Source organism: Macaca mulatta, chromosome 2 (assembly GCF_049350105.2).
Source record: "Macaca mulatta isolate MMU2019108-1 chromosome 2, T2T-MMU8v2.0, whole genome shotgun sequence".
Lineage (NCBI taxonomy): Eukaryota > Metazoa > Chordata > Mammalia > Primates > Cercopithecidae > Macaca > Macaca mulatta.
This window is the reverse complement of record NC_133407.1, coordinates 170,208,005-170,231,974: the sequence shown is the minus strand read 5'-3', so window position 1 is coordinate 170,231,974 and position 23,970 is coordinate 170,208,005. Positions and strand designations below refer to the sequence as shown.

Below are 23,970 nucleotides of genomic sequence, written 5' to 3'. Positions count from 1 at the left end.
TAGGGCTTTGGGTCAGGCCCTCACCACTTCTCACTAAGATGCCCACCTAAGTCTTCTAACCAGACCCTCTCTCCAGTCTTGTCCCTCCCCAATCCACCTTCCACACTATACTGGATCTCATCATGACTCCACTCTTTAAAATCCTTCAGTGGCTCTACTTTTACTTTCCAGTCCTTAGTCCTTCAGGACCTAGGTCCTATTTGTCTCTCTAACCTCAACTCCTGCTACTTCCCTAATCCAATGACAGAGACATGCCTTAATCATCTATGTATCTTAGCATCTAGTGCATGATCTGAAATATTACATAATGAATAAGTGAGTAGGTTTAGTCTCACTAATTCCTATATGGATGAAGAAACTAGGACCCAGAAAACTTAAGTAATTCAGTTGTAATTTCATTTTTTCTTGGTGACTCAAGATTATCTACAGCAACACCAATTTCCCTTCTGATGTATAGTGGTCCTCTGCTTATCTATCCAGGTGTCCTCTCTCTCCTCCCTCACCGCCATTTTTCTCTGCTACCTCTGCTTTGAGAGGCTCACATCACTGTTTTTCATCTGCTATCAGCTGTAAATTGATAAAGAACTTAAACCAGGTAGGTAAATTAGTTGTATCAGTAACATTAATTTGAAATTCTACTGCTGTATTAATGGTAATAGGCTCAGGTGTAAGAATGGACTCTTCAACAGAATAAAATGTGACTGCTTTATTCCATGTTGCTGGGATACATCGTGTACTTGTTTCCAGGCTCCAATTAACTGAAAAAGTGCTTAAAGTGTGACTGAAATAAATAGGGCACACTTCACTATATGATTTATTTAAATCAAAGTAAAATCTTCAGTTGAACATACTACAGCAATAAGACATTCTAGGGTGATTAAATTTCCAACTATCTGAAAGCTAACTTCTCATTAAGTGCCAAAACATAAATGGTTTTTGCCTGGAAATATGGCAAAAGGTTTTGGGCTATTTAAAATATGTGTAACATTTTACTTAATTGTCTTTGGAAGTATGAAACAATATAATTAACATATCTTTTATGATTCTGGACCTTGTAACTCCCTAGGAATATCCCTCTGATGATTCTTTTCTTTTTTCACAGAAACTATAACTTAATAAATTTCATTAAATAGATACTGAGTCCTAGTCATGCATAAGTTGTTTTATTTTAGTATTAAATTATTCATGGGCTTTTACAAAAGTTTACTATCTCAAAATTCTAAACATTTTCATTAATTAAGAATTCCCATTAGGTTAGAACACAGCTAACTAATGTTTTACTAGTGTAATACAATTCTCCCATATAACTAGTTGATAAATTGCAAGTTTCTTGGGAAGCTGTTTCTTAAATATCCTAATACATTAAGAGAGACTAACATTTATGAAGTACTATGTTCCTGGTATTACACCAGGAACTTTACATAACCTATCTCACCTGATCCATGCAACAACGATATCAGGTACATTCTAGTCCCATTTAACAAAAAACAAAGAAGCAAAACACGTTCTGAGCCCACCCAGATATTTTAAGAAATCAGCTCAAGATCAAATAGCTAGTAAGTAGATCCACCTGACTCCAAGTGGAAAGACTCCCTGCTGTTTCCACAATGATTGATGGTGGCAGTCTTGTGGAGCCACGTGGCCTAGATTTGAATCCCATCTCTGATGCAAACTATGTGATCTTGGCCAAGTCACTTAAATTTTCTCAGCTTCAGTTTCTTCATCTGCCAAATGGGGATAACAACAGTATATACACCTACTAGGTAAGCACTCAATAAATGTTAGCTATTATTATCCAGTCTTGTTTGGTACAAACATTACTCACAGAAAGTGCAATACACTTAAGTAACAGCAAATCTAGCAACCACAACTAGCACTTGTTGATATTTAAACTTTTAAAATATTTACAAGGCCTATATCAACTTAAACTTCCTTTCAGCATGAGTGTTATAGCTGTGAGTAGAACACATTACCTGAGGTTCTATGACAGACTCATTAAAGACAGATTGGGTCACAGGGTCTTGATTTACCACAATGGGACCCTGAGAGGAATCAGGAGCCACTGTTATATTTGGAAACCCTGCAAAAGGAAAAGAAGTTGTGATGATTTGTTTCATTTAATTAAATTGACTTCACAAGCTATATACTGCCATTGGTTTGCATCATCATATGAAAATCTTAAACAGCAGCTCACATTAATGTAGTACTTACTATATGCCAGGCACTGTTCTAAACATACTTACATATATTAACTCATTTTACTGTGATAAAACCCTGTAAGTACTATTACTATTTTACAGATCAGTAAACTGAAACTCACAGACATTAAGTAACTAGCCTAGAGTAACACTAATAAATTGGCAAGCCGGAATTCCAACCTTACACAAAAAATTAATGATGTTTCTAGAAGATTAAGATAAACAATGAACTACACACACATTAAAATAAATAATGCGTATATCCGACAAGAGGCAAAGTTCCTTTTATAGAGACTGAAGTTGCTTTAGGTTTCAAATTAAGCTTTACTCAAGTCACGTTTTAAAATTACAAAATCCTGTACTTTATACCACAAGATATTTTAGTAGATTAAAACAATTTACTTTTCCTTAGCTGAATTATTTGTAACACAACTAGTTAATATTCTTAGTGGAAAGGAAACAGATTATAATGACTCTAACCCTAACAACCCTTGTAAATCCACCCTATAATACTTGTAATACAAATAATATGATGCCTAAGAAAGGATTTTAAATTCTTCCAAATAGTTGTGGGCTATAGTTAATAAAAAAGAGAAGCTTTTATTTGAATTGAATACCTGTGCGCCTACGAGGAAACAGCTCTTTTGCTGCAGCTATTAGATGATCAGATTTCTCCAATACATCTTGCATCTGGTATTGATCAGAAAGAATCTAGACACGTGTTAATGACAAGTGTTATTATTCAGATAAACATGTATTTTTCAAATAAAAATAATTTTTCAAATCACAAAGGAAAAGACTATAAAAAGGCCAGGAGCATGGAATAACCATAGGCTACCTTCCTAAAATCCTTCAGCAGTAATATCCTTAAGTACCACTAGATGGGGCTATGACAATAATTACTGGCTTTCAAATACTTGACTGCAATCAAAGAAATACAATTGTGACCCACGACATTTACATACATGCAAATATATTTACACATATATACATATATACTTGTGTGTGTATACAAAATAAAAGTTTTAATTAACCTTGCTCCATGAGAACCACTGATATTTTCTTGTAAATTTCTATTCTATTTTTTAAATGTTGGCAGCAACTCACTAACTTCACAATTCATTAACAAATTATAATCCATAGTTTGAAAAACACAGATTAAAGATATGAATCTTTGAGCCATAAACTTAGAGGTGTTTCAACCACTAGAGTGAATTCAGAATCCACTAATGTAACCCACTAATGTGTCATGACCTACAACTTTAAAGACATGACATAAGATATGAGTTTTAGGATTAAACAAAAAATGTGAGGCTTCTCTGTTTAAAAACAAATCAGTTTTTTACCCTGGAGAGGTATGAACACAAAAAGTAACATTTACAGTAGTGCCTCTGATTATGCACTTTCAACTTAGAAACTTTCATAATTATAAGCAAGGCCACAGCTAGAGTAAAAGCCAGATAATTCTCGCGGCACCACCACCAGATGGCATTCTTAAGTTAAAAGTACTTGGAAACAGCTCAGCTTCCAACACTGACTCAAATTGATAAAATACCTGGTAACAAATGCTCTTACCAGAATTTCTCTATACTACGGAATCAAGTATATACATAAAGTGACCTCAGTTATTGTTTTAGGACACAGAAAGAAAAATAGCAAGAGTCACATTCTTCATTTTTCCCCTTCTTCCCCCACTATAGCCAAGCAGGTTGGCTGGCTTAGTAAGAAGAAAGCCCTGAATTTATTCCTTCCACAAACATTAAGCTTTGGAATGGTATCAAGTCAAGAGCACATTAGAACCAGAAGACTCAGAGTCTAGTCCCAGTCAACAACCCTTCCCCAGCCCTACGGGGTGGTAGATGGATATGGAAATATTGAAAACCTATATACCACTCTAGAGATGTTTGAGAATTTTGCTATAACTTAAATCATATTATCCCACAAACCAAATTTCTACTCCTGCTTAGCCATCTTGCAAGTACAAGCAATTACAAACTTAGGAAATAATGTGAATGAATGAGTATAATCTTTCACTATACTAGAAAAATTACACAAAGCTTATTTCCTAGTAACAATTTTAAGAGTTTACTTTTTAAAAAGCATTGACCTATCAAAACAAAGAGATGGAATTGACACATGAAGATTATAAATAATCTTATTAACCATATTGAGACCTGATACTGATTATAACGAGGTCTCATGTAAAAGCCATTATCTGTCACCTTCTGCTAGTGCAAGCTTGTCCAACCTGTGGCTCAGGACAGCTTTGAATGTGGCCTAACACAAATTTGTAAACTTCCTTAAAACATTATGAGATTTTTTTTCACAACTTTTTTTTTTTTTTTAGCTCATCAGCTATCATTAGTGTTAATGTATTTTATGTGTGGCCCAAGACAACTCTTCTTCTTCCAATGAAGCCAAAAGATTGGACACTCCTGCTTAGTCCCTGCCCTTGGGAAAAATGGTGTGAGTGGTCAGAGATCACTGTACTGGCTTTTACTTCTTCTTTCTAGATTTATAACTCCTCTCATAAAGCCCATCCTCTTGATAGGTAAACTGATTTTCACAAGCCTAACTGCATATATTACTCCTCAAAGAGTTTGCAGAGCACAAACTTAAACCTGTAAGTGGTGGTACACATGTTGGATTTTCAAAGGATCCCAGTCCTTGCAAAAAAAAAAGTCATTATCAGAAACTCGTCATCTTAGCCCTTTTTACCATGGTAATAGACACCAGGTAGAATTGGGGAATTACAAAGAGACTGTAGGAGTTATTACATTTGGGGATTTATTTTTGAAAGCCTCCCTCTCCATGAGTGAGAGGGAACCCTAATTTGCTTGATTCCCATGGCATGGGTACATCTTACAGCAAATGAAATCTAAGATGATGCTGGCCAAAGATCTTTCTCTTAATTTATGTTAATCTAGGAGTCCAGCTTTAGGTGGATGGGTCCTGTTAGCTTTAATACATAGTGATGAAGCTTATGTGAATATGTGTAAGGAGGCTTCTTCCTTTGGTCCACTGCATCCCTTAAACAGAGACATTGCAAATTTACCAACATTGAAATAAAAGATGCACATATCCATTGACTAAGCAATTCTACTTTTAAGAATTTATCCTACAAATATATGTGTACCCAAAAACATTTTCAAAGATATTTATTACATTATTGATAGTAGCAAGGTAGAAAACAATCTGTGGGTAACTGACAGTACTACTTAAGTATCCAGCCGTGTTCTTTTGGTTTCTCCTTTAACAGCAGAACTCCTGCATTTTAGCCAATTACACAGCTAGATTTCCCAACCATCTTTGTAGGTGGGAATGGCCATGTGATGACTTTCTGGCCAACAGGATATATGCCAGAACTTCTGGGTGACATGTAATAGGAGTAGCATGCACCGTTCTTCCTGTTTCCTGCTGGCTGGCATATAGCTGAAGGAAGCTGCTATGGCCATTCTGTATTCAGAGACAGAAGTTGTGTAATAAAGGACTGCAGAGTTCCCTACCAGCTACCACTTTCCTCTCAACTGTTTCATGAAACAGAAATAAATTTGTTTGTTTAAAACAAAACATACAGGACAGTCTTTTTTTATTTCCAGAAGCTTAAACTGTACTCTAATACACAACCTAAGTGTTCACCAATAAAGCACAGGATAAATAAATTGTGGTACATCTATATGCTACTGGCCATCAAAAAGAAAAGGTAGATGTCTAAGCACTGACAGGAAATTATCTCCAAGGTACGCTGGTAGACAGAAAACACCTGAATCCCGGTAAGAGCGGAGGTGCTCGACCCCTGCAGCACATTAAAATTACATAGGAACTGTCTAAAAAACACCTACATGGGGCCACATCTTAGGTCAACTAAATCTGAATCTCTGGGTATACAGTCAAGATACAGTTATATATATATATATAGAGAGAGAGAGAGAGAGATTTTTTTCTTTTTTTTGAGACAGACTCTCACTCTGATGCCCAGGCTAGAGTGCAGTGGCACGATCTCAGCTCACTGCAACCTAGATTCAAGCAATTCTCCTGCCTCAGCCTCCTGAGTAGCTGGGACTACAGGCACCTGCCCCTGCACCCAACTAATTTTTAGGAGCTTTTTTGTTTTTTTTTTTTTGGTTTTGTTGTTGTTGTTGTTGTTGTTGAGACAGCCTGGACAATCTCAGCTCATTGCAACCTCCGCCTCCCAGGTTCAAGCAATTCTCCCACCTCAGCCTCCCAAGTAGCTGGGATTACAGGAACCCGCCATCATGCCCAGCTAATTTTTGTATTTTTGTAAAGATGGGGTTTCACCACGTTGGCCAGGCTGGTTTTGAACACCTGACCTCGGGTGATCCGCCCGCCTTGGCCTCCCAAAATGCTGGGATTACAGGCATGAGCTGCCACACCCAGCTATTACATAATTTTTTAATGGGGCTTCTTGACTCTGACTGATTCTAATGTGCAGTGAGAGTTGAGAACCACTACACTAGTGCCTGAAGCAGCAGATCTACAAAAAGAAGGCAAAGAAACATCACTCACTGTCTCTCACCACCCTTCTGTAAACACCTACTTCTACCACATCTATAACTTGTATGAGAAATTCAGGACATGAGCAGGAACCACTAGAGAAAGGAAAAAAAGCCCAGAGTCTGATGCAATCCAAGCAGGCTGCCTTTTTTCGTGGTGAGATCTGTTTTTAGGCCTTTCACTGAGAATTACCACATAACATTTAAATGTATGTGACTTGTCCAAGATCACTAAAAGATAATAATCTGTACAGAAGCATTCTCTCAATCAAGCCACGGTTCTTTTCTCAAGCTCATGTAAACATTTATTTGGAAGATATTATTCTTTCTGATGATGTCTAAGACTGTGACTTTCTTTCAATAAGAAGCCTAACAAATACCTCAAAGACCATGTATGATTCAAAGTTGCCATGAAAGGTCAGACAGCTAAGTGCTGTACATAAGCTTCAATCTGAACAAGGAGCAACACTAAAGACAAAGCACATTCCTTTACAATGACTTCAACTCAAATTTAAAAAGGTTATTTGCTGTAGTTTCCTCTTATTTCCCATATTGTTTATCCCTACATATCTGATTACTTATCCAAACACCCCACGTCTGGCAAAAGGTTAAGCCAAAGACAAGTTGCTTACTACTCAGTTGGACAAGCATACAACATTATTATTTTTTTTCAAAGTAATCTAACAACACTGCTGTTAAGCTGAGAAAAATAATTACAGCAGCTTACATATAAGAAGAGGAATAAGCAAGGATTTTGCTATTCATTTTATAAGTATTATATCACTGAAATCTCATAGCAATACAAGCAAATAATAATTTGAAATACGACAAAATTCAAGCTGAAAAGTTGAATAATTTACTTAGGGTCACATGGCTGGTAAGTTGTAGAACAGGAATTCAAACCACCAAACCAGACTCCAATCATCACTCTGTTGCTTTTTTTGAAGTCCACATGTAGATTATTGAATAAGAACGCAGTGATTACTAGAGTCTCTCCAAAGTGAATCAAATTGAAGGAAAAAGAACCCTATTTATCTCCTTCTTCTCTTTCTAACTCTAATGCAGTTTAGCATTACCTCCTTCATGATAGACAATCTTCTTTTCTCAAGATTTAAAGTTTCAGGTTTCTGCTTCCTCCATTTTCTCTTCAAAGCTTTTTCTTGGAGTTCCCAGTGTACTAATGCTCTATTCTTTGATTTGTGTATTTCATGACGGCGTACCTATATAGAAAAGTACATAAAGGAATCTTTCAGACACAAAGTTGCCTATTCAGATGGTGAAACCACCTCCTCTAGTTCATCACTTTTTAAACTTTTCCTGGTCCGATATATACATGTTTATATACATTCATAGCCAAAATTTTCAGTCCCCTAAATTTTCAAAAATGATCTTAAAGAAGAATATAGAGCTGGTAAACCTACCTAAAAGATATACAGAAAGAAATAATAATTTCTACTACTTTTCTGCAAGACTATCCAGCAAACTAGTGTTTTTCAAACCACGGGTTGGGACTCACTTAATGGATGATAAAATCAATTCATGGGTCAAAACCAGCATTTTTTAAAATATACACATACACACATATACGCACACTAACTGAGCACAACGTAAAAGGTACAAAATCCACTAAGTCATCTTTGGCAAAGACACACTCATTTCATGATCATCACATCACTACCAAGAACTAATAATGCAGTGTGTTTATAGCCCTTCAATGGCCTCATGTGGAAGTGGGTCACTGAAAATATAGATGTTAGGGAAGTAGAGTTCCTGAAGTACAAGAAGAGATACGCGCCACAGGTCTCAAGTGTCAGAGGGGAGGGTTCACTAAGGTGGCTAAGAAATAAAATCAGATATTTGGTTTTATAAGTACTCTAGTATTCAGAACTATGAACATGAACACATATGATAAAGTGCACTGCTGAGTTTTCGCCATGTAAATAAGAAATCAATCCATTAAAGAGATAATAACAAATATTACACAAAGATTCTGACTCACAAAAAACAAATGAAGATTTTTTTTTAGACAATTGAGGAGATGTGAATATGGGCTAGGTATTAGATGATACCAAATAATTATATTTACTTTTGTTGGATGTAATAATGGCACTGTGGTTATGTTGAAAAAAAAAAAAGGCTTATTTTTTAAAGATGCAAACTGAATATGTAAGCACAAAATGATGTGTTCTCTGGAATTTGCTTTAAAATATTTCCGTGAAAAAAGAAAAAGGTACAATAAATGAAGCAACTATGGCAAATTTTTAATAACTATTCTATCTGGGTGAACAGTACATGGCAGTTATTTCTATTTTTGTCTCCATTTTCCCTTGAGTTTGAAATTTTTCATTTAAAAAATATTAAGTCAGTTGGGCATCATTATTATTCTCAGTAAATAGTTAATGAGCACCTACTAGGATTAAGACTCCCAGGTACACAAAGGTGTATAGGATATGGTCCGTATCTCTCAAAAGCATTAACAATCTGCCCATGGAGATTGGGCATATCCATATAAAGACAAATGATATACATTAGATGTCATATACTCAATGCCTTAGTTAGGTAGTAATAGTTCAGAGGAGATAACTGCTGGTCAGTTTCAAAAACAGGACTTCAAACTTACTAGAAAACTATAGTAATCAAGACAATGTGGTTGGCATAAGGACTGACGTGTAAATCAGTGAAATAGAATTGAGAGTGCTGAATAAACGTTTATATTTATGGACAAGCGATTTTTCAACAAGAGTTCTAAGATAATTCAAGGGGGAAAGAATAGTCTTTCCAATAAATGCTGTTTGGACAATGATTATCCATTAGCAAAGTTGGGCCCCCCTCCCACCACACACCGTACAGAAAAATTAACTTACAATGAATCATAGTTCTACATATAAGAACTACAACTATGAAACTCTTAGAAGAAAACACAGGAGTATGTCTTTGTGAATCTTGGGTTAGGTAACAGTTTCTTAGATATAATACTAAAAACTTATGTGACAAAATAAAAAACAGGTAAATTTGACTTCATCAAAATTAAAAACTTCCCTACTTAAAGGACACCATAAAGAAACTGAAAAAACAACTAAGAAAATGGGAGGAAATACTTGCAAATTATATCTGATAAGGAACTTATATCCAGAATACATATATAATTTTTATAACTCAATAATACAAGCACAAATAATCCAATTTTTAAATGACGAAGGTATTTGAATAGACATTTCTCCAAAGAATATATTATAAATGGCCGAAAAGTTCATAAAAAGATGCTTAACATCATTTATCATTAGGGAAATGCAAATTGAAACCGCATGAGACAGCACTTTACACCTACTAAGAGAACTAAAGTGAAAAAGGTGACAGTAACAATGTGGGGAAACTGGAAGCCTCATACATGCTGGTGGGGATGCAAATGGTGCAGCCACTTTGTAAAACAGTTTGACAATTATTTAGAAAGTTAAATATGGAGAAATTACATGACTCAGCAATTTTACTCCTAGATGTATACATATAAAAGAACTGAATATGTTCACACAAAAACTTGTACATGAATGTTCACAGCAGCGTTATTCCTAACAACACAAAAGCAGAAACAATGCAATGTCCACCAACTGAACAACAGATAAATAAAATGGTAGATCCATACAATGGAATATAATTTGGCAATTATAAGGAATATAGAACTAATATGAGCTAGGCGTGGTGGCTCACGCCTATAATCCCAGCACTTTGGGACGCTGAGGTGGGCAGATTGCTTGAGCCCAGGAGTTCGAGACCAGCCTGGGCAAGATGGCAAAATCCGGTGTCTACAAAAAATACAAAAATTAGCCAGGTGTGGTGGCATACACCTGTAGTCCCAGGTACTCAAGAGGCTGAGGTGGAGATGGCTTGAGCCCAGGAGGTGGAGGCTGCAGTGGGCAGAGACTGATACGTGCTGCGACAGGGATGAACCTTGAAAATATTATGCTAAGACAAAGAAGCTAGACATAAAAGGTCACGTGTTGTATTCCACGTATATGAAACGACCAGAATACGTAAATACATAAAAGCATGAAGTACATTGGTCATTGCCACAAACTGGGAAGAACTGGGCACAAGGAATGACTGTTAATGGGTACAGGGTTTCATTTTGGGGTTAAAAAAACATTCCAAAATTAGATAGTGACAGTGGTTGCACAACTCTGAATATGCCAAAAATCACCAAACTGTACACATTAAACAGGTAAATTTTATGGTATGCTAACTATATCTCAATAAATCTTAAAAAAAAAACCTAAGTGGAAACTTTAAAAAAAAAAAAAGTAGGATTTGAACTAAGATAAGGAAGTAAAGTAAGATTTGAACAGGTAGAGAAGAAGGTACAGAAACTGTTCCAAGTAAGGAATGGGGACTCAGACATGGAAATACACATGGCACACCCAAGGGATAAATTATTACATTGACTAGAACAGTATGTTTGTATAGGGAAGTAATAAATAATGCTGAAGCTATCTATAGATTTTTTAAAAGGCGGATAGATAGATAGATATAGGGCAGTACTAGACTGAAGAGATTTCAACTATAAACACAACATATTTAATGAAACTCTAATACATACTAATTGACATTCCTAGCTAAAATCAGGAAGTACAGAAGCCAGGCTTTTTGATTTTACATAGACGTAAACAAGATTAAACATAACTGAACAACTTCCAGGAAGCGCCTATAGTTTCTATTCTAAAGGTTACAAGTCAAATACCAAATAAAACACTGAATAAATGACTTGAAGTTTTGATATTAAACTCACCAGATCTTCAGGAGTTGCCCGATGAACTGTTAGATCAGTCACAGTATTCTGTAAAAAAAGGTGGCCTTTCTTTAAAAAAAAAAAAGTTTCTTATAAAATATACACATTTATTGGATTTTAATGGCTAAAATGGTTTCAAAATCCTGGGACCAAAAATTTTTTCTTTCTGGGAACCAGTATTCTCAATTTAGATATGAACACATATTAGTTTTAGGTGTCCTATTTATAGAAAATAACAGACTAATTTTAGGTGTCTTACAGAAAATAAGTACTGTATTCACCAAGCAGTCATACATTATATTAAAACAATGAAAATATTCAAAATGAATATATGAAATATGAATAAATGGTAGTATATATTCAAAATGAGTAAGTTTAACTAAAGTTTTAATTTTCACACTGTAGTCTATGGAATCCCAGGATTCCACAATGCAACGCTAAAGGTTCCTAAAAAAAATTGTGTTCACTGGCTGGGCACAGAGGCTCATGCCTGTAATCCCAGCACTTTGGGAGGCTGAGGCGGGTGGATCACCTGAGCTCAGGAGTTCAAGAACAGCCTGGCCAACATGGCAAAACTCAGTCTCTACTAAAAATATAAAAATTAGCCAGGCCTGGTGGTGGGCGCCTGTAATTCCAGCTACTCAGGAGGCTGGGGCAGGAGAATCGCTTGAACCCAGGAGGTGGAGGCTGCAGTGAGCTGAGATTGTGCCACTGCACTTCAGCCTCAGCAACAAAGCAAGTCTCTATCTCAAAAAAAAAAAAAGACAGTGTGATCACTACAGAGAGGTTCAGTTTGTGTCTGCAAACATCTTAAGCATTGATGCTACTACAATGAAAGATGAAATTTGAGGGCAATGCATAATTTCATAAAATGTGAAAACAGTCACTTAAATTAACAGGCACTAAACTAACATGGCAGGGCTACTACCCTGCACAACTCCATAAGTTAAAATTAATATCAGAGTCCATGTAAATAGCACCCCTTGAAATTGTGTGGCACACAGGCTGCACAGCTCTAAGTAGTAACCCTGTAACTTGGCCCTTTCCAAGGCAACTTCAGTCATTGTGCTACACAGATTTGGCAAGGCAGGAAATAAAACAAGTTAGTTTTACTTTTAAGTGACGAGGAATACAAACAGTCAAAAATGGCTTCTGATCAAAGACTAAACTTTTTGGCCATGATTTATATTTGGCTCAAGGCTTTTCTGTATGAAAACTGTTATTACTTTTACAATGATTTAGAAAAGTACAAGAGCCAGGCATGGTGGTGTGCACTTGCAGTCTCAGCTACTCAGGAGGTTCATGAGGCCGAGGCAGGAAGATCAAATCATGAGCCCAGGAGTTTGAGGCCAGCCTGGGCAATAGAGTGAGACCTTGTCTCAAAAAAAAGAAAAAAAAAAAAGGAAAAGGAAAAGAAAGGTACAAGGTACAACTACAGGATCATGAGAATTATTTTTAATAATCATTTAAAAACTTAGGCATACAAATAAGTGATAGGCTTAAAATTTGTTCTCATGGAAGAAAATAATAATTCCATCAATACTACTCTTGCTTAAAAACATTTTCTTTTGACATTGCATTTAAATCTAGTCTATAAGCCATTTCAGAAAATGTCTCACTATTTTTATCAAGACAGTATTAATCGGTTTGATCTCTTCTCCATCATTAACCATTTACTCCAAATGACTTATGACTATTTTCCAAGTTCATTCTACCTTCAAATAACAAAAGATTTTTCCAGCACTGCAGATAATAAAAAGTAAATGAGGAAGGTTCTTAATGCAATTTCAAATGATAGGTTTCAATTAAGTTTTGAGCAATACCGGCATATTGGAATAAATGCAGTCATCCCACAGTATCCAGGACACCCACATACACCAAAATCCACACATACTCAAATCCCACCTAATTGGCTCTCCATATATGGGTTTTACATCCTGAAAATATTGTATTTTCAATCCACCTTTCGTTGTAGAGGTGGAACCCCAGGATACAGCCAACTGTATTTATTGAAAAGAAATTCATGTATAAATGAACCCATGCAGCTCAAACTCATGTTGTTCAAAGGTCAACTGTACTGAACTTCTCAAAGTAACCACTCTGAAGCGGAAAATATGTTATCACATAATTTTTTTCCTATTTATCAGTTTCCTTATCTTAGAGTCACATCCTTGTTATTAAAATTTTATAGCCAATCAGACAGCAACAAAACAATCTAAACACAGAGAAGACCCGCTGCCCCACTTCAAAGGCTGTCAGTTTGCCCAGGATATCTGGCTAACATGGTAGATTGCAAACCAGAAGATTCCAATTCCAAAAGAATCCCTGAGATCTAAACCAATCCCTAACTAGTTACTCTTCGCAATGGAAAGTAAAGGCACCTAAAATCTCATGATCCAAACCAAAGTATCAGGTTACAAAAGATAGAAATCTAGCTGGGTGCAATGGCTCACCTATAATCCCAGCACTTTGGGAAGCCAAGGCGAGGGGATTGCTTGAGGCTAGGAGTTTAAGACCAACCTGGGGAACACGGCAGGGACCTGTCTCTACAAAAAATATTTTTTAAGTTAGCCAGGGGTGGTGGTGCATGCCTATGGTCCTAGCTACTCAGGAGGCTAAGGCAAGAGGATTGCTGGAGTTTAGGAGTTTGAGGCTGCAGTGAGCTATGATGGCATCACATCACTCCAGCCTGGTTGACAGGACATGACCCTGTCTCTTAAAAAAAAGATATAAATCGCCTTGGTAACACCAGGCAATATTCAGGTTAGGAGCCAGAGAATATATGTTACAGGTACTTGAGACTTGTCTTATACCATAAGAGAATATTTGTTCTGAAACTGATCAACCTCTGGAAGTGAGCAATTCATGGGATAAGAGAGCAAAGGTCACCTATTTTTTTTCAACCAAAACTGGCACTCACATGGTTATGATATCACTGGTTGCTCTGAGCAAACCTTAAACAGGTACCGAAAAAATTCACAGACTTCAGTGACACCAGTGAGCTAGAGTTGCCTTTATGCAGTGAGTTCTCAGAGTGAAAGTGAGAAGACTTTTTTTTTTAATATGCTCTCCATCCCCTTAAGATTCCAGTTCTTCAAAGAATATAGAGGTTACAGCCTAGACGTGTGTATTCTTAAAACCTCCCCCAAAGGATTCTGCTCTTCCCTCCAAGACCTAGAATATCACATGCCCAGAAACCTATTCCACCCTATGACATGATGAGCCCCATTCAGAACACCATCTTGCATGACTAGGGCCGTATCACTGTGTCCATTCCTCCAGAGTAACGTTACATTATTTACTATCCCACCTATACTCACATCCCATTCTTGTTTCACCGAAGTTTTCTTCTTCTTTACTTTTGGTGTCTTTCTTACACCAACTCGGGGACCACAGCGGTTCACTCTGACAAATGACATCTAGGAATAATAATCACATCACAATTGTAAAATACAAGAAAAAACAATAAGCATCACCAGGGTGGGGAAAGATACCTGAAAAAAAAAATTTTTTTAAATGCCAGAAGAAAAATTTAAGCATGATAAAACAAACAGGCTATCAAAATAAAATACTTACTCTTTCATTTTACAACTAATAAAAGTTGGTACTGATAATTATAATAAAAGAGGTCTTAAGTCAATAACTTTTATATATTTGATTAACAGCGAACTCTAGGAATGCAGAAATTATGGCCTAAAGCAGAGAACTAAGACAGTCGTCAAAAGCTTTGTCATCAGTTACACAAATTCACAATTAGTAGAAAATAGCCCAGTCACAAGCTAACAATATGAACGTAAGGTGAAGGAAGGAAAGGGCAAAAGAGAGTTGGAGTTCTTTTTTAAGCACTCTAACACTCAAAATCACTACCAGGTACATATGTGCTTACTTGAAAATAAAAGTAGCTAAACTTTAGAGAACAAATGAGGTATGATATCACTTCTAACATATCTGTCACATAATGCTAAATGGTACTAATTATTGATTTTTTTCTATTGCTGATAAACAAATTAATAATTATTGATTTTAAACTATAATTTTTAAATTGCCAACATTAGCTTGCCACTGTTTAAGCAGCAATGCTAAGGACACTAGACTACACATTATACCAAATTAGAAAAAGACCCATAGTCCTCGAACACCAGGATTTTACAATACATATATATGACTTTTAAAAAGCAATACATATACATGACTACTATTGCAGACCCTTTTAACCTACCTAAATAATTACAGGACTTTCCAGCTGACCCCCTTACTCCCAATAAGCCTAAAACAAGGACTCTAGTATTTTCCTTAAGTACTTTAAAAAAAAAAAAAAAAAAAAAAACATTGTCTACTATAATAAAAATGTCTAAATACAAGTATTTCTTAAGAGTTTGCCCTCAATCTTCCTTGCACTATGTACTCTCTTAAGAACATTCACTTCTTAAACACGGTATCTAATTTCAGCATTTACAATTCAGCCAAAGAAAACAAGTCACATACAAGTTAGAAAATAACATTTAAGTTTTATGATGGTAATGATGAGATAGCAGCAGTGGTAATGATGGCATCAGCTAACACATACTGTGTGCTTACTATAAGCCAGATACTATTCTATGCTCTTTAAACATTATTTTCTTGAATCCTCACAATAACCCCATGAGGTACTCACTATTTATTCTTCATTTTACAGATGAGAAAACTAAGAGACAAAGGTTAACCAACCATGAAGGTCACACAGTTAGTAAGTAGCAGAGCCATAAGTACCATTTAAAAAGATACGGAATATAATAGAACTAAGAGTCTAAAACAAACTCTTACATTTATGGTCAGTTTATTTTCAACAAGGGTGCCAAGACAATTCAATGGGGAAAGAATAGTCTTTTCAAGAGATGGTGCTGGGACAACTGGATACTCATATGAAAAAGAATGAAGTTGGACTCCTACCTCAAACCATATTCAAAAATTAAATTGAATCATGGATTTAAATGTAAGAGCTAAAACTACAAGATGCTTAAAAGAAAACATAAGAGTAAATCTTCATGAGCCTTAGGTTAAACAACGGTTTCTTAGAAATGACACAAAAAGCATAAGCAACCAAAGAAAATAATAAATTGGAGTTAATCAAAATTAAGAATTTTTGTGCTTCGAAGGCACAATCAAGAAAATGAAGACAATCAATAGAATGGGAGAAAGTATCTGCAAATCCTTTATCTGATAAAGGACTTGAATCCACACTATATAAAGAATTTTTACAACTCAACAATTTTAAAAATCCAATTTAAAAATGCACATAGGGCTTAAATACACGTTCCTCCAAGGAAGATACTATAGACAGCTAATAAACACATGAAAAGATGTTCAACGTAATTAGTCATTAGGGAAATGCCAATCAAACCCACAATGAGATACCACGTCACACTGACTAGGATGGCTATAATCAAAAAGATGGACAACAACAAGCACTGACAAGAATATGGAAAAACTAGAATCCTCACATATTGTTCATGGAATGTAAAATGGTGTAGGCACTTTGGAAACAGCTGGCAATTCCTCAAGAAGTTAAACACACAGTTACCACATGACCCAGCAATTCAACTCGCATATTTACATCCAAGAGAACTAAATACATATGTCCACATAAAAACTTGTACATAAAAGGTCACAGCAGCATTTTGAACAGACAAAAAGTAGAGACATCCTAAATGTCCACCAACTGATGAATGTATTAATAAATGTGGTATATCTACACAATGGAGTATTACTTCACAATAATAAGCAATGATGTACTGATACACGCTACAACGTGAATGAATCTTGAAAGTGTTCTAAACACAGAAGGCCCCCTATTGCTTGATATCATTGATATGATGTGTCCAGAATAAGTAAATCCACAGAGACATAGATTAGTGATCGCCAGCATCTAGAGGGAGCATAGAATGGAGAGTGACTGCTAATGGTCCATGTAGACATGGACCCCTTCCTTACACCATATACAAAAATCAACTCAGGATGACTAAAGGCTTAACTGTAAAACCCAAAACTATAAAAACCCCAGAAGAAAATCTAAGCAATACCTTTCAGCACATACACACAGGCAAAGATTTCATGATGAAAATGTTAAAAGTAATTGCAACAAAAGCAAAACTTAACAAATGGGATCTAATTAATCTAAAGAGCTTCTGCACAGCAAAAGAAACTATCACCAGAGCAAATGGACAACCTACAGAACTCGAGAAAAATTTTGCAATCTCTCCATCTGACAAAGGGCTAATATCCAGAGTCTACAAGGAACTTAAACAAATTTATAAGAAAAAAACAACCCCATTAAAAAGTGTGCAAAGGACATGAACACACACTTCTCAAAAGAAGGCATTTATGCAGCCAACAAACATATGAAAAAAAGTCAACATCACTGATTGTTAGAAAAATGCAAATCAAAACTACAATAAGATACCATCTCATGCCAGTTAGAATGGCGATTATTAAAAAGTCAAGAAACAACAGATGCTGGCAAGACTGGAGAAACAGGAACAATTTTACACTGTTGGTGGAAATGCAAATTAGTTCAACCATTGTGGAAGACAGTGTGGCGATTCCTCAAAGACCTAGAACCAGAAATACCATTTGACCCAGCAATCACATTAATGGGTATATACCCAAAGGAAAATAAATCATTCAATTATAAAGATACATGCACATATACGTTCACTGCAGCACTATTCACAATAGCAAAGACATGGAATCAACCCAAATACCCATCATTGACAGACTGGATAAAGACATGTGGTACATATACACCATGGAATACTATGCAGCCATAAAAAGGAACGAGGTCATGTCCTTCGCAGGGACATGGATGGAGCTGGAAGCCATTATCCTTGGCAAACGAATGCAGGAACAGAAAACCAAACACCACAAGTTCTCACTTATAAGTGAGTGCTGAACGATGAGAACACAAGGACACAGGGAGGGGAACAACACACACTGGGGCCTGTCGGGCAGCAGATGGGTGAGGGGAGGGAGAGTATCAGGAAAAATAGCTAATGCACACTAGATTTAATACCTAGGTGATGGATTGATAGATGCAGCAAACCACTATGACACATGTTTACCTATGAAACAAACCTGCCTATACCGCACGTGTACCTTGGAACTTAAAACAGAGTTTTAAAATATTAAAAATATTAAAATTAAAAAAAATTTAAAAAGAGGCTTAGAGAAAGTATATAGCTCAAAGTCACACAAATAATAACAGGCAGAGCCAAGAGCGGACACTCAAGACCAGGTCTGACTGACTGTAAAGCACCTGCTGGAAAAGTTTGCGAGAATTGGGTTACCTCTCTTTGCTTCTGTCTTTCCCAAACTTTCTATAATGAACCTATGTTACTCTTAAAAATGGGGAAAATATTATTTCAGGTTACATTTAGAATATTTTACTTATTCAGAAGCTAAACGTCCAGATCAGAATGCAGACTGGCCACAACTTGATTACAGCTTTAGAAGACCCTAAGCAGAGACTCTAACTAAGCCATGTCCAAACTCATAACCCACAGAAATTGTGAAATGATAAATAGTCATTGTTTTAGGCCACTAAATCTGTGGTAATTTACTACCTGTGTATGGTAGGATGACACAGGTATAGTTAAGCTGCTATCCCATCTTTGCCCTTCTCTTGCCATCCAACTTCATGAAAAGGTACACTTTAGCACCTGTATTTACTAATCCTTAGTTCTACCTCCAAGTTTTATTAATTACAAAAACTCTGACCCCAACTTTGCACTGAAAAGCGTTCTTTTTTTTTTTTTTGAGTTGGAGTCTTGCTCTGTCGCCAGGCTGGAGTGCAGTGACATGATCTCAGCTCACTGCAACCTCCGACTCCCGGGTTCAAGCAATTCTCCTCCCTCAGCCTCCTGAGTAGCTGGGATTACAGGCGTGCACCACCATGCCCGGCTAATTTTTGTATTTTTAGTAGAGACGGGGTTTTACCATGTTGGTCAGGCTGGTCTCAAACTCCTGATCTCGTGATCCACCTGCCTTGGCCTCCCAGAGTGCTGGGATTACAAGCGTGAGCCACCACACCCAGCAGAAAAGCATTCTCTTGAACACCACCAATAATAGTAACCATATTTTTCTTAACCAAGGATCAGATGTTTTGGTCTAAAAAAGGAATTTTGTGCCACTTACAGAAACCAGAGATCATAAGTGTGCTATCGTTTATTATTAAAATGTGAGACTAGACATATTCTGATGGTTTACAGTGTTAAGACATCAAATATTAAAATTAACACAGCCAAGAAAATCTATGCCTGTTTGGAGAAACTGAAATACTAATGGCCCTTTCCAGCTCTGCACACTCCCAATCCTAGAAGCCCTCTCCTCTCTTGGCTTCCAGGACACCCTTTCTTTTTTTTTTTTTTTTTTTTTTTTTGAGACAGTCTCGCTCCGCCACCCAGGCTGGAATGCAGTGGTGCGATAGCTCAGTGCAATCTCCCCCTCCCAGGTTCCAGTGATTCTCCTTCCTCAGCCTCCCGAGTCACTGGGACTACAGGCACCTGCCACCCCGCCCAGCTAATTTTTGTATTTTTAATAGAGACGGGGTTTCACCATGTTGGCCAGGATGGTCTCGATCTCTTGACCTTATGATCCACCCAGCTCGGCCTCCCAAAGTGCTGGGATTACAGGCATGAGCTACCACGCCCGGCCTCTTCTATTCTTTTCTCCTTTTCTTCACCGGCTCTATTGTCCCCCTCCACACACACAATTTAATCAAAGATCTCCACCCAGTTCTATCTCAGTTCTCATCCCTCTTGTCTTTCCATTAGATACCCTCTCTTTCATTCAATAATTATTTGGGGGAGTGCAGCACACACCAGGCACTAGCTAGGCATTAGAGATACAAGTAAACTAAATAAACCAAGATATCAGTAAACAAGTCTAATATGGTGCCAGCTCTCATGGAGCTGCTTTCTTGATCACAAAGGGGCAGTTCACATCCTCCCTCAGTGACTTCACCTACTCCCTTGAGCAAAGCTATGAATGTATGGACACAAAAACACACTGTGAAAATGAGTTCCAAATCAATGATTCACACCTTTCCACAAAACATGAAACACAGTGGCTCCCATCTGTAATCCCAGCAACTCGGGAGGCTGAAGCAGGAGGATCGCTTGAGGTAGGAAGTTCAAGACCAGCCTGTGCAACATAGCAAGACCCTGTCTCTAAAAAAATTTTTTTTTAATTAGCCAGGAGTGGCGGTGAGTGCCTATAGTTCCAGTTACTCAGGAGGCTGAGATGGGAGGACTGCTTGAGCCCAGGAGTTGGAGGCTACAGTGAGTTAAGATGGCACTCCTGCACTCCAGCCTGGGTGATGGAGTGAGGCTCTGTCTCTTAAAATAAACAAATAAACAAAAACAAAACAAAACCACCAAATGCTCATTTCTAACTACCTATTGTACAAATCTGCCAAATATCACAAATACAGTATATCAAAATAAAGCTCATCATCATACCCCAAATCTCTACTTGCTGATATATAACTGGTTAACTCGATAAATATGTTGAATTAAGCTGAATTTACAGAATTACAATCCTTCTAGTTGCTCCAATTTAAAACCTCAGCATCACCTCTGTTCCTTATCTCTTAGTGAATCAGATAACAGAATCTATTAACTTTTTCCCTAAAAATCTCTCCTGCCCGCTCTTCTCCATCTCTACTAAAAATATTTTTATTCAGGCTCTCGTTATTCTAATTAGTCTCCCTTTCACTCTTCACTCACTGACGTCACCACCCATCTATTAATTAAACTAATATTTTGAAAGCACCACCTAAGGGTGAGGCACCAGATACAACAAGAAAGCAGAATAGTCTATGCCCTTGCAGAGTTAAGAGTTTCTAAGAGGACTGCAATTAAACAAGTATTTACAACAAAAGGGCAGCATGGGAAGTAAATTCTGCCTGCCATGAAAGTACCCAACTAATTCTACGCAGTAAGAAAAAGTTGCCTCCTCTATACCCCCAAAAATGTTTGCACTGAGAGTTAAAATATGAATAAAAGTTAGAAGTAGGGGAAAGAATATTCCAGGCAAGCGAAAATGCATTTACGAAGAGTTTGAGAAATTCAGTTCAATTAACAAAGATCTGAGAGGGTGAGAGGTTAAAGGAGGAGGAAAGGCAGAGAGCAGACCGTAGTCTTCTGAGCCACAGCAATCTGAACACTATCCTAAGACCATAGGAAACCACTGAAGAATTTTAAACGGGATAGTTATGACTGGACTTAGTAAATCCACTCTGACTGGTATGGAAAACTGATTAAAGAGAAACAAGAACTCTTTCCAAACACTGTTGAATCAATCCTACCTAAATACACGGAGAGAGAATAGATCTGAACCCTTTCCTTACCCCCTCTGGATTCGGATGGCTCCCCACTGTCAAGAGGAATCCAACCCAGTTTGGCATTCAGACCCTCTCCCCCATGTGGCCCGGCTGACCTTTCTTTCCAGTGTTCTCTCACATCTCCCGCAAATCCTAAAACCGAGTTCTCGCCTCACATACAGTTGCAACCATTCTTTTCCCTCTGCTTCCAACACCCGTCAGGCTCACTCTCTTCTTTACCGGGTCAACTTTCACGGACTCCTCAAAACTCATACAAGCGGAGCCTTCTGAGAAGCCCCTCTCTGACATCCATCGATTTAAATGACGCTCCCGGTCCCAAAGCATCCTGGATAGTTTGCCTCTCTCCTACTACACGGAAAACTCCCCGAACGCTACAATCGAGTACCCCCAATTTCCAGCTCTGTGCAAAAGCGCTCGAAAGCGGTGCGCACGCGCATACTCGAGGTGCTCTGACGCCACGCACAACCAACCAGACACGCACCCTGACAGGCACTCGCACTCTCAAAAACTGAGCCGCGGCTGCGCTTCCTGAAGTAAGGATTCCCCAACCGGGCGCCTGGATCCCAGGGAACAGAGAGATGCCAGCACAGTTCTCCCCACCCTTTTGGTAGCCCTGGTCCCTAAGGCTCGTTGGGACTGCGAGCTGCAAGCCTCCGATCCATCTTCTCAACTTGCCTTGCCGTTTCCCGACTGCCGCCGCCACCACAACTAAAACTTCACGGTCCGGAACCGCGGAGCGCGCCACAGGTTAACCCAGCCAGCGGCTTCCGGGCTGTTGCCTGGGTTACCAGAGCTCCGCCCCACGCCCTTGCGTATATCCGGCGAGCCAAGTGCGCAGGCTCCTCTCAAAGCCCAGCTCGGGTTCTGAGTCTAAGGGAGTAGTCCCTTAGCAAGGTTCGGGGCCGATTATTAAAGAATAGGCATATAGCATTAACCGGTGCCTCGAGAATTCTCCAAAAGAAATATGTTGCTCGCCTCACCAGACTTCACGTATCACTTAGTTTGCTTTCACCTCTATTAATTTGTTTAAAAATCTTTAGTAGTGTAATCCCAGCACTTTGGGAGACAGAAGCAGGATTGCTTAAGCCCAGGAGTTTGAGACAAGCATGGGCAAGATGGCGAGACCCCGTCTCTACGAAAAATTTAAAAATTAGCTGGGCGTGGGAGCATGCCTGTAGTTCCAGCTACTCAGGAGGCCGAGGTATGAGGATCACTTGAGCCCAGGAGGTCAAAGCTGTAGTGAGCCGCAGTCATACCACTGCTCTCCAGCCTGGACGGCAAAGCAAGACCTTGTCTTAAAAAAAAAAATTGTTTATTACAACCTACAAATGTGCGGGAGAGCTAGGTTCTATGGGGGGCTAAAAGCAGACAAGGTGGGAAACTTACAGCATAGTAGCATACAGTTATCAATGACAAAAATTAAAATTATGATGAGTGCTAAGAAGCAACACTCTAATCAAATACTTAACTTATTATTATACTAATATTTGAATTACTGAGGAAAGCTGAGACATGAGTAGGCCAGTGGGGAAGGGAAAAGCATTCCTGCAGAGGGAGCTGCATGTGTAAAGATGTGGAAAATGCAAGGAACAGGAAGACGTCCAGTGTGTCTGAAGTTTAGAGAACAGTGGGAACTTGCTGTGAAGGGGAGGCTGCCCTGATAGGCTGGATCCAGGACAGTCAGAGCTGTGTGGACCACGTTAAGAACTTTACAAAGCAGTTGATTTAAAAACAGTTTATTTGCTCTAGTAAGACAATTTCCTTTAGCCCCTAGCTTTCTGCTGTTAAAATACACCCATGTGTGGATCTGCAAATAAGTGCCCAACACCTTCTAGAGGAAAGGTACTGCCTTTAATAGTTTTCACTCTAATTGAGGAATTTTGATGTAGATATATTTAATAATCAATCGACATAATCATCCACTTGCTTGCATCCTCAACTCCCTGCCCCTCTCTCAATTGCTGTAATCACTTGGCAAAATGCCAATATTAGCCATCCCTGCTTTACACTTACTAAGTGCTTGCACCCATGCAGCTGAATTTGAAAAAAAACACCCAACCATGCTGACTTTAAATTCATGATTACCGATGTTGAGTAGGA

At 37.9% G+C, this 23,970-nt stretch overlaps 1 protein-coding gene across 5 annotated transcripts in view; it reads right to left on the bottom strand.

The window, feature by feature from the left end:
- The window catches only part of SPICE1 (spindle and centriole associated protein 1), a 64,198-nt gene extending 41,548 nt beyond the window's left edge, over positions 1–22,650 (bottom strand). Inside the window, exons 1-6 of one of the 5 annotated variants that reach the window (XM_077993942.1) lie at positions 22,352–22,650; positions 14,813–14,911; positions 11,493–11,540; positions 7,789–7,932; positions 2,816–2,909; positions 1,974–2,080 (exon numbers count right to left, since the gene is read on the bottom strand). In XM_077993942.1, the coding sequence (XP_077850068.1) occupies positions 1,974–2,080; positions 2,816–2,909; positions 7,789–7,932; positions 11,493–11,540; positions 14,813–14,911 (492 nt within the window). In that variant the 5' untranslated portion in view covers positions 22,352–22,650. Of the gene's footprint in view, positions 1–1,973; positions 2,081–2,815; positions 2,910–7,788; positions 7,933–11,492; positions 11,541–13,945; positions 14,039–14,812; positions 14,912–21,965; positions 22,283–22,351 lie in introns of those variants that run through there. The other 4 variants (XM_077993941.1, XM_015129880.3, XM_015129882.3 and 1 more) reach the window with 4 other exon arrangements.
- Positions 22,651–23,970: the final 1,320 nt, after the last annotated feature.